The sequence below is a fragment of the Nycticebus coucang genome, chromosome 4 (genome assembly GCF_027406575.1).
Source record: "Nycticebus coucang isolate mNycCou1 chromosome 4, mNycCou1.pri, whole genome shotgun sequence".
Classification (NCBI taxonomy): domain Eukaryota; kingdom Metazoa; phylum Chordata; class Mammalia; order Primates; family Lorisidae; genus Nycticebus; species Nycticebus coucang.
This window is the reverse complement of record NC_069783.1, coordinates 91,545,138-91,557,900: the sequence shown is the minus strand read 5'-3', so window position 1 is coordinate 91,557,900 and position 12,763 is coordinate 91,545,138. Positions and strand designations below refer to the sequence as shown.

Below are 12,763 nucleotides of genomic sequence, written 5' to 3'. Positions count from 1 at the left end.
AGCTTACCTGTTACCTATAATAGTCCTCGTTCATAAGTGCGAGTTGTATGTCAGTAGAATATGTGTAACTTGGCCACTGCCTGTAATCCTTAATATCCAATTAGGTGGATAACTGGCTTAACTACTGCCATACATATATATATATATATTTTCTCACTTTTTTTTTTTGGTAGAGACAGAGTCTCACTTTATCACCCTCAGTGGAGCGCCATGGAGTTACATAGCTCACAGCAACCTTCAATAATTCCTGGGCTTAGGCGATTCTCTTGCCTCAGCCTCCCGAGTAGCTGGGACCACAGGCGCCCGCCACAACGCCCTGCTATTTTTTTGTTTCAGTTTGTCCGGGGACAGGTTTGAACCCGCCCCCCTTGGTATATGGGGCCAGCGCCTTATGGACTGAGCCACAGGCGCCGCCCCATATTCTCACTTTTTGATTCCTATTGACAGTGAATTTGTTTCTGTGTATAACCCTCCCCACCATTGTGTGTGTGTGTGTGTCTGACACGTGTGTATATTTTTTTAGGGAATGCTTTCAGAAATAGAATCATTTGGAAGAAGGATAGGAATAAATTTAGTCTCTTGATACATATCACCAGATTGCTTTCCCAAGGACTGTACCCATTTACCTCTCATGGCAAAAGCATGCTTTTCAGCTATTCGTTTGCTTTTGCTCCTGAGAAAGGTTTGGCAGGCTTAGTTGAAGTTTGACTATGGCTCATCGTGGGGCTGTGACCTCCTGCCTGATTTCTGGTGATGGGAAGGTTGTGTGTTCACACTGGATGTTTCTTTGTTCTTCTTCCTTTCTAGATCCCGACCTTGATTGACCGAATGCTTGTGTCATCTAACACTAAGACAGGGGCTGCAGGAGCTGAGGCCTTGTCTCTCCTACTGAAGAGGCCGTGGGACCCTGCTGTGGGGGTGCTTTCCCATAATAAACCAGTAAGTTAGATGGCTCAGGAGACTTAACTGGGGCATGTGAAATTTTTAGACTCAAGCCATAGAATCTTGGCAAGAGGATGATAAATGGCTTTGACTTTTTCATTAATAACTTGTTTTGTGTTTAACTATGGTTTCATAAGCGAAGGAGCATTGGTTGGGATGAGAAGAGTATTAAGATGCTTGGGATTTCATGGAAGAACACCTCTCACTGTTTTGGGGGTGGAATTCTTTTTCCTTAGAGTAAACTCCCTGGCTCTCCTTTGATTCTCATCGCCTCCTCTGGCCCCTCCAGCTCTGTGTTTCCCACCTCACGCCGTCACCGCTTCTGGCAGTCTCAGCTCTCCTGCTTAGGCAAGGTATGTGTGGAGACAAGAGGAACTCTCTTGTGGGCAGGAATATAATCTCAGAGGATTGAGGAGAGGAATATTTAGGAAGGGTTCAGAATGGATGACCTAAATGTGGAGCATCTCCTAACCCTTCATTTATATGGAGTTCCAAGGTTGAAATTTATTTAGAGTAGGTTGAGCAGAATTGAGAGAAGATTTGAAACTTAATCTCTGCTGGCATGGATGCCACTTTTTTTTTCCAGGTCATCCCTGTAGCCACTCATCTGCTGAACAATGGTAGTGGGGTAGGAGTTCTGCAGTGTCTCGAGCATATGATTGGGGCAGTGAGAAGCAAAGTGCTGGAGGTGAGAATGCCCCTATTTCAGTTCACTGTGGCTCACCTGGCATTTGGTGTTGTTCCACACCCATCTGTGATCTCCTGTCTTACTTTTTTCTTTTTCTTTCCACAAAGATTCACAGCCATTTCCCACACAAACCCATTGTCTTGATTGGCTGGAACACAGGAGCTTTGGTGGCCTGTCATGTAAGTAATTTCTGTCTTATTTGGAAATCTTGAGGAATTGGAGTTTGTTCTGGGATAGAATACTGGTACTAATGATTGCAGCTGTTGAGTCCTTTACTATGTTTCAGGCATTGTGCTAGATGCTTTACATAATTTCATATCAGATTGTAGAAGACAGACTTTTTAAAAAACCTTTATTGTGTGGCTCGGCACCTGTAGCTCAAGCGGCTAGGGTGCCAGCCACATACACCGGAGCTGGTGGATTCATATCCAGCCCAGGCCCGCCAAACAACAATGACAACTACAACCAAAAAATAGCTGGTGTTGTGGCAGGCGCCTGTAGTCCCAGCTATTTGGGAGGCTGAGGCAAGAGAATCGCTTAAGCCCAAGAGTTGGAGATTGTTATGAGCTATGATGCCATGGTACTCTACCCAGGGCGACAGCTTGAGACTCTGTCTCAAAAAAAAAACAAAACCTTTATTGTGGAAAATATTAAGCAGAAACAAAGTCAGGTATAGTGTAATAAACTGGCGTAATAAACCCCATGACCCTTCATCCAACTTTACCAGTGTTCCCCTCACAGCTGGGTTTGTTTCATCTTAGCCCTGCTTACTTCTTTGTCCCCAAGATTATTTTGAAGAAAGTCCCAAATGTTATAGCATTTCGTTTATAGAGCATGTATCTATAAATGACACATAATTCATTTAGAGAGCATGCATTTCTTTAAAAAAAAAAAAAAAGATTCCTTTTTTTCTCTAAATGCAAGTACCATACCATTCTCCCATCTTTTTCTTTCTTATTTTACATACATTTGTATGTTTGTCAGTTTATATAAATGTCCCTGACATATCCAAAGCCCTACTTAAGCTTCATGTTGTCTAATCAAGTATAATATCTATGGCCATGAGAGGTTCCTGCTTCCAGGGATGGTGGAACTCAGTCAGCAACTACTCCAAAAAATTTGGGATGTCTGGGGGCCATTCATTAAATTCAATACAGAGACATTTTCTTCATTTAAAGAATAATGGCAACATTTGTTTTCTCTTGATTATATTTACTGCTTGTGAAGAAAAACAGCGAGAGGGCTGTAGTTGAGAAGGTTGGCAGGGTAGGAGTATTGAACCTACTGTTTTATGATAGGGTCCTCTTGCTAGGGTCCTCTTGTGGCCCTAGTTCTCTAGGTATTTGCTGCTTTGTGTTTTACGTTCTTACTGTGGCCGTCATGGCTGATGAAGCTGGATAGGGAAGGAAGAGATGGGACTGTCTAGGGTGCCTACCTGGATTTTAGGTAGGCCGATGTGCAGTGAAGTTATTTGACTTTTAGACAAACTGTGCTGTTATTTACAGGTGTCAGTGATGGAGTATGTCACTGCAGTTGTCTGCCTTGGGTTTCCTCTGCTTACCGTGGACGGCCCCAGAGGGGTAAGAACAAACTGAGGCTGATTGCTGGGTAATTGGCAGTGGGAGTAAGGATGTGCATGCCTCGTCCAAGCTAGTGTTGAGGCAGACTGCAGTTGCACAGCTCTCTTCAGTAGAGTTTCCAGGTCAGTGCTTCATGAATATGAACTAGCTGATTCTAAAACCTTTACCTCTTTTAGGATGTAGATGATCCCCTCTTGGATATGAAGACTCCAGTCCTCTTTGTCATTGGTCAGAATTCCCTGCAGTGTCACCCTGAAGCCATGGAGGACTTCCGGGAGAAAATTCGGGCTGAGAATAGTTTGGTGGTGGTTGGGGGAGCTGATGATAATCTCAGGTGGGTACGTACTTCAGATTTGCGAGAGAGCCGTGCTGTAGTGTTAGAGAAATGCTTGTCAGATAGCAGTGTAGCTATGGTTGTTTAAAGTGAGCACTAAAAGACATTCTTCTTTATATCTTTAACTTCAGATTTATAGTACAAGTACAAAAATATTCCTATTACCTGTCACCCGAATTTTCCAAATGCTAATATCTTATATTAACAGAAGTTTAATTCTCAAAATCAGGAAATTAACATTGATATGATAGTGTTATCAAATCTGCAGGCTCAAATTCATTTATCTCCCTAATGTCGTTTTTTCTGGTCCAGGCGCCAATCCAGGATCATGTTACATTTAGTTGCCATGTCTTTTCAGTCTCCTTTTAATAGATTCCCTCAGTCAGTCTTAGCCTTCCATGACCTTGACATTTTTGAACACTACTGGCTAGTTATTTTGTATACTGTCCTTCAGTTTAGGTTTCTGACAATTTCCTGTATAACACTGAGAATATGCATTTTTGGCAGGAATGCCATGGAGATGATTATGTTCTTAGTGTATCCCATTAGAGGTTACATGATGGTGATTTCTTTTATCATTGCTGATAATAACCCTGATCACGTGGTTAAGATAGCTTCTGCTAGGTTCTCTACCACAAAGTAACTGTTTTCCCTTTGTAATTAGTTATTTTCTGGGGAGAAAATAGTTGGAGATTCTGTAAGTATAACTCTTTGTTGTTATACTTTCTCTGGGAAAGCCATTTTTATATTTATTTATTTTGAGACAGCCTCAAGCTGTCGCCCTGGGTAGAGAGCTGTGGCATCACAGCTCACAGCAACCTCCAACTCTTGGGCTCAAGCGATTCTCCTGTCTCCGCCTCCCAAGTAGCTGGGACTACAGGCGCCCACCACAATGCCGCTATTTTTTGGTTGTAGCAGTCATTGTTGTTTGGCGGGCCTGGGCTGGATTTGAACCCACCAGCTCAGGTGTATGTGGCTGGTGCCTTAGCCACTTGGGCCACAGGCGCTGAGCCTGTTTTTTTCATTTGTTTGTTTTGTTTTTTTAAGAGACAGTCTCATTTTGTCGCTCTGGTTAGGTGCTGTGATGTCACAGCTCACAGCAACCTCCAGCTCTTGGACTTAGGCGATTCTCTTGCCTCAGCCTCCCAAATAGCTGGGACTACAGGTGCCCGCCACGGTGCCTGGCTATTTTTTGTTGCAGTTTGTCTGGGGCTGGGTTTGAACCTGCCATCCTTGGTATATGGGGGCAGCACCCTACTCACTGAGCCACAAGGCCCAAGGGGTAGCCATTTTTAAAAATTGTATTTCTTACTTAGGATAATTGTGAACAAGGATTTTATTTGTGTTGAGCATCCTTTGATGTATTTAGGGAGTAATAAGCGCATCTAAAATTTGGAAGGGTGTGTAGGAAAATGATTGGGTCTTTGAAATAGTCACTCTTCCCTATAACATGGGGGCCTACGGGGCCTTTAGGTATGTTTTCATCGAATATACTGAAAAAGAGATAGTGTGATATATTTGCCCCCCTTTTAAAATATTTTCTTTTTTTTTTTATTAAATCATAGCTGTGTACATTGATATAATCATGGGGCATCATTCACTAGCTTCACAGACCGTTTGACACACTTTCATCACACTGGTTAACATAGCCTTCCTGGCATTCTCTCAGTTACCTTTTTAAAATATTTTCAATCTTAGAGATTAATTTCAGTTGTTTATTTTAATTAGGGAGTTTACACCAGGTACCTGCTCCCAACTGTCTTTCCAGTTTCCTACTCAGAAGTGTTCTGGAGAAGTCTGGCCTTCACTGCCAGCCTCTTGTGAATTTAGTGTCTAGTTAGTTGTTTGATAACCGAGGCAATGTTTTCATGTAAATATATTGTTTTCCTTGGTAATTTGAATATTCTTACCTACAAGAGAAATAGATTTTGCGTGTTGAGTTCTTCGAGGGAGTGTGGAGAGGTGGGAATGCACTTACTGAAAGATTGTGAGGCTGCTAATGAGACATTTGTGGGGTATAAAAGCTCTGGCCTAAGAATTGGGAGACCTTGGTTATTCTTGACCCTTTTGCTAAGAAGCTTAGGTAAATTGCTTACCTTAAACAACTCATCTCATCATCTTATAAAATAAATAGTGTTACATAGATCAGAGGGATGTTGGAATTTAGAGGCTCATAATGCTGTTCTCTGTCCTGTCCCCGTTTCTCTTTGCCAGCACCCCCAGTCAGAAGCCAAAGTTTTTTTTTTGTTGTTGTTGTTTTTTTTGAGACAGAGTCTCACTTTGTTGCCCTGGTATAGTGCTGTGGCGTTACTGCTCATAACAACCTCAAACTCTCGGGCTCAAGCAATTCTCTTACTTCAGTCTCCCAAGTAGCTGGACTACAGGCATCCTCCCACACACAAAGCCCATCCTTTTTCTTTTCTCTTTTTCTTTTTTTTGAGATAGAGTCTCACTGTGTCGCCTTTGGTAGAGTGCTGTGGCGTCACAGCTCACAACAACCTCCAACTCTTGGGCTTAAGCGATTCTCTTCCTTTAGCCTCCTAAGTAGCCGGGACTACAGGCACCCACTATAATGCCCGGCTGTTTTTTGGTTGCAGTTGTCATTGTTGTTTGGCAGGCTGGGGCTGGATTCGAACCTGCCAGTTCCGATGTATGTGGTTGGCGCCCTAGCCACTGAGCTACAGGCACTGAGTCAAAGTCCAGCTGTTTTTAGAGAGGAGGTCTCACTCTGGCTCAGGCTGGTCTTGAACTTGTGAGCTCGAGCTATCTACCTGCCTTGGCCTCCCAGAGTGCCAGGATTACAGGCATGAACCACCAGGCCTGGCCTCCAGAAGCCAAGGTTTTTAATGCTACCTTTCCAAGAAGGGAATGCAGTTGGCCTTGGTCATTTTCTCTTATTTCTTTAGAAGTAACCTGTGACCACTTTCCTCCTCTCCTATTGATTTAGTTCAGCAACACCCAGTAATCTCACAGTTTGGGGCTATGTTGAGGGACCTCTAGAGGTTTTAGCAATCTGAATAGGGTTAATCTATTAAGCCATAGGTATAGGACTTCTGGCATGGACAGTCCTGACCACCATGCTTGGTTTTTTTACATATGTTATTTTGTTTAATCCCCACAATTTCATGAATGAGGTATTATATGATTCCCCATTTTGCATGTGGAAACAGGTTCAGAGAGGTTGCATTACCTACTTGAGGGCTAACATAATTCTTTCTGGGCCTAGAAAATAACCAAACAGAGAGAAGAAATTTGTTTTCCATAGGATGCTGTAGAATTTTAAGAAGTAAATGTTTCCTTTTGTTCATCTCTTAGAATAAGCAAAGCAAAGAAGAAATCAGAAGGGTTGACTCAGAGCATGGTGGATAGATGTATCCAGGTAAATTGTTTTGTGTGTTTTTTTCAGCCAAGATTGCCTTTCTGTAGCTTTTTTGGTTTGGTCTTGTTGGTAGTAGCCTCTTTGGCTCTCATGGGTGCAGGGATACCCACTGGAGTCCCTGGTAGACCTCATCCATAAGCAAAGAAAAAGGAAAGAGGAAGAAAATGAGAAAAGGAAAGTGGTGAACATATCAGTGAAGCATCAGGAGAGAAAGGGTCTATTGGTGTAGTGGTGGAGTTTGACCACCCTAGAGTCCCATACTTTCACAGAGGCACTTGCTGGTCTTCTCAAACCATAGCTACTTGGAGGCCTGGTGTTTATGCCAGGCCTTGTGTGAGTGGGGAAGGACTGGCATATCTGGATCAAAAAAACAGGGTGGAATTGGTTTTAGTTTGAAACTGAGAAGTTCCTGTTCTTCAAACAAGGACTAATTGACCTTGACTCCATTTTACACTAGGATGAGATCGTGGACTTTCTCACTGGTGTGCTCACTCGCGCTGAGGGTCATGTAGGCTCAGAGCCTCGGGATCAGGATGCTGAAAAGAAGAAGAAGCCCCGTGACGCAGCCCGTAGAGACCTGGCCTTTGAAGTCCCGGAGCGGGGCAGTCGACCTGCCTCCCCAGCTGCCAAGCTGCCTGCCTCACCCTCAGGCTCAGAGGTAGTGCAAGTAGGGAAGGAGGCAGAGAGAGGGAGTATTTTACTGAGTTAGAACTGCAGAGTGGATTCTTAGCTTCCTGGGGATGCCTATCCGCTTTGTCAGTGCTGTAGGGCTGTGAGTTCCTGCTAGGGGAGTTCCAGGGCACATGCTAACTGTGTCAGATTCTTAAGGCATTGGCTCATCTCTTGGGCCTTCTCACCCTACTCAGGATCTCTCCAGTGTGTCCAGCAGCCCCACCTCCAGCCCCAAGACCAAAGTAACCACAGTGACCTCTGCCCAGAAGTCCAGTCAGATTGGGAGCTCTCAGCTGCTAAAGAGACATGTGCAGCGGACCGAAACTGTGCTGACCCACAAACAAGCCCAAGGTATAGGCACCTGGTTAGTGACCCCTCTTGGGTTCTGTCTTCTGCAGTTGATATCATGTGGCAGTTGGAAAGTTTTAGCATCTGTAGCTTTTTCCAGGGGAATGTGAGAGACACCTCTTCCTACATTTCTGTCCAGGCAAAATTAGGCTAAAATGAATACTAAGGGCTTGTGTTAGTAGGGTTTTGTGGTCAGTAGTCAGAGCTTTGTCTTGGTGTTCTGGGGAAGTTAGACTTTAAGTACATGTATTTTGGCCTAAACTTTTTTCTACCTTCTAATTAAGGAAGCTATGCCTTTGGTTCTGAGCCTCAGTGGCCACCTCTACAGTTAGGGAGTTCTCTAGTTGTGTACTGGAGGATTGATTTTATTCCTCAAGATTCTAGGACAACTTGGCTGCCATCATGCCTTTTTGTTTTGTCCTTGAAGAGGTAAAATTTCCACACAGGGTTCTCTGCAGATAGGTTTAAGATAATGCTGGAAAGTATCTGTCTGATTGAAATTTAAGTTTGGAGAATTGTGAGTGTTATGTAAAGAGCTATAGAAAAGTGAGGTGTCAGTGGATAGACAAAGAAGACGAAACAGTGGCTGTGTCCTCACATTGATCCACAAGACCACTCAAGGGGTGGTCTTGAGGTAAGGCCTCTTGGGCATTTGTGTTTGATGATGCATTCAGGAGCGTGTGTCATCTGCAGTTCTCAGGGACCTGGGAGTGTCTGGGAAGAGGCAGAAGCCAAAGCTGGCTGTCGAGCAGAGGGATATGAAAGGGGTAGGAGACTAATCTATCCTATACCCTATATTTCTTGTCGTGGAGCCAGAGGGTCAGAACTTAAACCTAGACCACTTGTAAGATTGCTCATTAGAGTCATGCTAACAAAGAGCAAAAATGTGAGTGGAAGGGTGAAGGAAAAAAAAGAGGCCAGGCCCGCAGTATCTGCATGGATGTTCTGGGCAAGTGCTAGGTGGGCAGTGTGCCCTTCGGCTTTTTTTTTTTTTTTTTTTTTTTTTTTTTGAGACTGAGTTTCACTATGTTGCCCTCCGTAGAGTGTTGTGGCATCACAACTCACAGCAACCTCAAACTCTTGGGCTTAAGCAATTCCCTTACCTCAGCCTCCCAAGTAGTTGGGACTACAGGTACCCACTATTTTTTTGTTGTTGTTGCAGTTGTCATTGTTGTTTAGCTGGCCCTGACTGGGTTCAAACCCATCAGCCTCATTGCATGTGGCTGGTGCCGTAACCACTATGCTACAGGCGGGGAGCCAGCCCCTAGGCTTTTGATGAATACAGAGCCAATGGTCTGCTGTGCTTCTGTAGGTGATTAGTTTAGAATCTAAGGAGTTCTAGAAAGCTGATTGGTGAGCTGCATTTGAAGTGGGACACAGTGGAGTAGAGCAGCCATCTGCCTTAGAACCCTGGCTTTAAAAGGAAACAATAGTAGCTAACATAAATGAAGCTCTTGCTATGTACCACATCCTTCCTTGGCACTCATTTTGCTGTAGTGTGTTGAGTCTTGGCAACAGCCCCACAAGGCAGGTCCATCTTATTACCTTCAGTCTATAGATGATTCTGCAGAAGTACATTGCAGAGTCAGACTGCCATGCAGTAACTTTATTTTATTTATTTTTTTGAGACAGAGTTTCACTATGTCACCCTTGGTGGAGTGCTGTGGTGTCACAGCTCACAGCAACCTCAAGCTCTTGGGCTTAAGTGATTCTCTTGCCTCAGCCTCGCGAGTAGCTGGGACTATAGGTGCCTGCCACAACACCCAGCTATATTTTGGTTGCAGTTGTCATTGTTGTTTTAGCAGGCCTGGGCCAGGTTCGAAACTGCCAGCCTCGGTGTATGTGGCTTGTGCCCTACCCTCTGAGCTACAGGCATCGCCATGCAGTAACTTTAGAAAGAGCCTTCATTGACCATTTTCTACAACTTTTTCATCTTTTTCTTACTTCTTCTCTTTTTCTCCTTTCTCTGGCTGGCTGTGATTCTGTAATTCTTTCTGATTCATTCCAGCACAGTTTGCTGCTTTTCTGAAACAAAATATGCTGGTGAGGAAAGCTCTTCCTCCCGGCACCTCCTCCTGTCTCTTTGGTGAGTATTGTTCTTTCTCTTGCCTATTTGTCCTCTGCATTCTGCTTTTCTCCATTTCTCTCTTATTTCTGTTCCATCTCTGCTTCTCATCTGTCACAGTTTGGTTTCGTCCTGTTCTTTTCTTTGTATCTTTTTCTATCTTCTGAGTCTTTTCTTTTTTTTCTGACTCTTTGTTTACTCTGTAGACAAACCTTCTCCGTTCTGTTTGCTACTCATGTTGTTTTCTTTTTCTTTCTTTCTTTTTTTTTTTTTTTTTTTTTGTCTCTTAGCGTGTGGTTCTTTCACTGTGGTTCTTGGCTCTGCTTCTCTTTTGTGTGCCTGTGGCCTATTACCTGTGAGCCTGCATTTCCTTGTGTGTTTTTCTCCCTGCCTGTTTTCATCCTGGCAGCCTCAAGCCCACCAGCCATTTACCAGCATAAAACCTGTAACTCCTTTCCCTTCTACCATCTTCCTACTCTGATTTTAGCCTTTGCATTTCTTTCCTAAGCAGTCCATCTAGCTGGCTATTCCCTGACTATGACCCCATGCAGAGATCCCTCCTCAATCCTCACATGGCTGCTGCCCATCCCCCCACGTCCCCACCTCCCCCCGTTCCTGTTCTTTGCTACAAAGAAGGGCTGGGTGGACTTGGGGGCTTAAAGAGGAGGGAATTTATGAGGAAGCCTAAAGAATAACTTGAAAGAGTCCCATTCCCAAAAGCTTGGCTGCATGCATGATCACAGTCTATTTGATTCAGTGGAGGGGGAAGCCCATGTGTGAACAAACGGCTTTTCTCTGTACCAGTACAAATAACCTGGGGATTGGATTGTGACATGGGCCACTGTTGCCCATCTGAGGTGCTTCCTTGCTTAGTAGTTACTCATAGCCAGCTTTTAGTCCTGGTAGTAACTCCTTTTCATTGCCTCCGTTTGGCAAGTGGACCCTCAACTTTGGACTTTTAGGGCAAGAAGGGCTTTTATAAGAATCTTGTAAAAATTGTCCCTTTTAGAGAGGACTAGATGACTTGCTCCTCTGTGAGTTCTGTGTAGAGTGTTTAATGTCCTCAGCTTTGTGGTGATGTTGGGAGGTGGGGGCTTAAAACAAGAAAAAAATCACATTCTTTCCGTCTGAGAAGGACTATAAAGATCCACTCCACTGTGGTGAGGTCCTTTGTTTTTGTTGTTTTTGCTAGGCAGGGTCAGAGTGTCTTCTTTTCATTTCTACCGACTTAGGGCTCCTTCTCTTCTGACTCCAGGGGAGGATAAGGGATGGGCATAGAGCTATATTCTGAGAAGACAAGGTTGGTTCCCACTACAGACAGGGCTTGAAGGAAGTGGGCCTAAGCATGTGTAGTCTTCCTGTGAAGTGTGGCCCTGTACATGGGGTGGTTTTCTTATGGGTACGCCCATGCTAGTGTTGACTGGCAGTGTCTGTTGGGCTGTTTTGGATTGTAGAGGATCTCACCTCAGCTTCATCTCTTAGTTCCCATTTCATCAGAACCAACGGAGGAAACAGAGAAAGAGGATCTTAGGGTCCAGCTGAAGCGGCACCATCCGTCAAGTCCTCTTCTTGGAAGTAAGACCTCCAAGCGACCGAAGATAAAGGTGTCCCTTATCTCCCAGGGGGACACAGCTGGAGGGCATTGTGCTCTTTCCCAAGGAGGAGCTCCAGAAAGTAAGTTTCTCTTGGCACATTTAAATAAGAACTGACTGACCTCTTCCAGGATACGCAACATTAGTGGCTGCTGGCTGGCAGCTCAACCTCTGCTTCACTGTGAGGAGTGCCTGAAGCAAAGAAGGCACAAGATTGCAAATGCAGGGAAAGTGGGCAGTGCCCTTGTTTGAATGAGGGAGGTAGGATATGACAGAAACCTGGGGAATCATTCAGAGCATCTTATATTTTGGTCTTTTTTTGGTTTCAATTAAAGATAATAAAATATTCCAGAAAGTTCAGAAAATAGGAAGAAAAAAATAACCCCAAATCTTCCTGTTCTAACATAGTTCTTTTTTCGTTTGCTAGTTTTTGTCCATAGTATCTTGGGTTTAGTCTTAGATGTGGAACCTGAAAAGGTAGGGAAACTAACCAGTGGCCTTGGGGTTTTGTCTTTTGCAGCTGCAGGTGGGAAGCCTATCACCATGGCATTGGGGCAGGCTTCAGCAGCAGCCAAGGAGCTCACAGGAATTCTCACCACAGCCAGGTGAGTATTTCTTGCTCTTTTTTCTGTTTCCTTTTTCCCTTTGCCCCTTTTCTGATTTCATGTAGTGCTTTGGGAAGATGATGAATTCTGGAGTCTTTCACTTCTGGGAACGTGATTTCTTTCTAATTGGAATCTGTCTTTTGAATCAACTCAGAGTTCATTTTTACTTAAAGATTGCAAAGTGTTTCCTAGCTCTTACATTAAGGGCTGGGATCTTTACTTTAGGCCTGACCTGTGGAAGGTCCGGTTGAGGAAATTGGACAAAGAAGCTGAAGGTTCTAGCCTTGTGTCCACCTCTGAAGCCTTGCAGGGCCCCACTCTGGATCCTTCCTGTATTGGGAGGGTCTGTGCTGCCCTAAGTAAGACCTTTGGATGACAGTGTTCCTTTCTACATCTCTAGGTCAAGTGCTTCTGAAGGTGGACTCTCAGCCAGCCCAACCCCATCAGTAGTCGTGAGCAGCAGTGCGCCTAGTGGTTTGCACACAATCCAGAGCCGCTTGGTGGCCACCTCTCCTGGCAACACCCTTCAAGGTAACTTGTAGCTAAGCTTTCTCCCCT

The 12,763-nt window shown here is 44.3% G+C and overlaps 1 protein-coding gene across 4 annotated transcripts in view; it reads left to right on the top strand.

Moving 5' to 3' along the window:
* Positions 1-12,763, top strand: part of KANSL3 (KAT8 regulatory NSL complex subunit 3) — a 100,030-nt gene that overhangs the window by 20,854 nt on the left and 66,413 nt on the right. For 3 of the 4 annotated variants that reach the window (XM_053587367.1, XM_053587368.1, XM_053587369.1), the window contains exons 6-18: positions 808-939; positions 1,179-1,295; positions 1,529-1,630; positions 1,738-1,809; positions 3,136-3,210; positions 3,387-3,544; positions 6,860-6,923; positions 7,381-7,581; positions 7,790-7,946; positions 9,952-10,029; positions 11,491-11,682; positions 12,121-12,205; positions 12,606-12,736. In XM_053587367.1, the coding sequence (XP_053443342.1) occupies positions 808-939; positions 1,179-1,295; positions 1,529-1,630; positions 1,738-1,809; positions 3,136-3,210; positions 3,387-3,544; positions 6,860-6,923; positions 7,381-7,581; positions 7,790-7,946; positions 9,952-10,029; positions 11,491-11,682; positions 12,121-12,205; positions 12,606-12,736 (1,564 nt within the window). The remainder of the gene's footprint in view (positions 1-807; positions 940-1,178; positions 1,296-1,528; positions 1,631-1,737; positions 1,810-3,135; positions 3,211-3,386; positions 3,545-6,859; positions 6,924-7,380; positions 7,582-7,789; positions 7,947-9,951; positions 10,030-11,490; positions 11,683-12,120; positions 12,206-12,605; positions 12,737-12,763) is intronic. The other variant, XM_053587370.1, reaches the window with a different exon arrangement.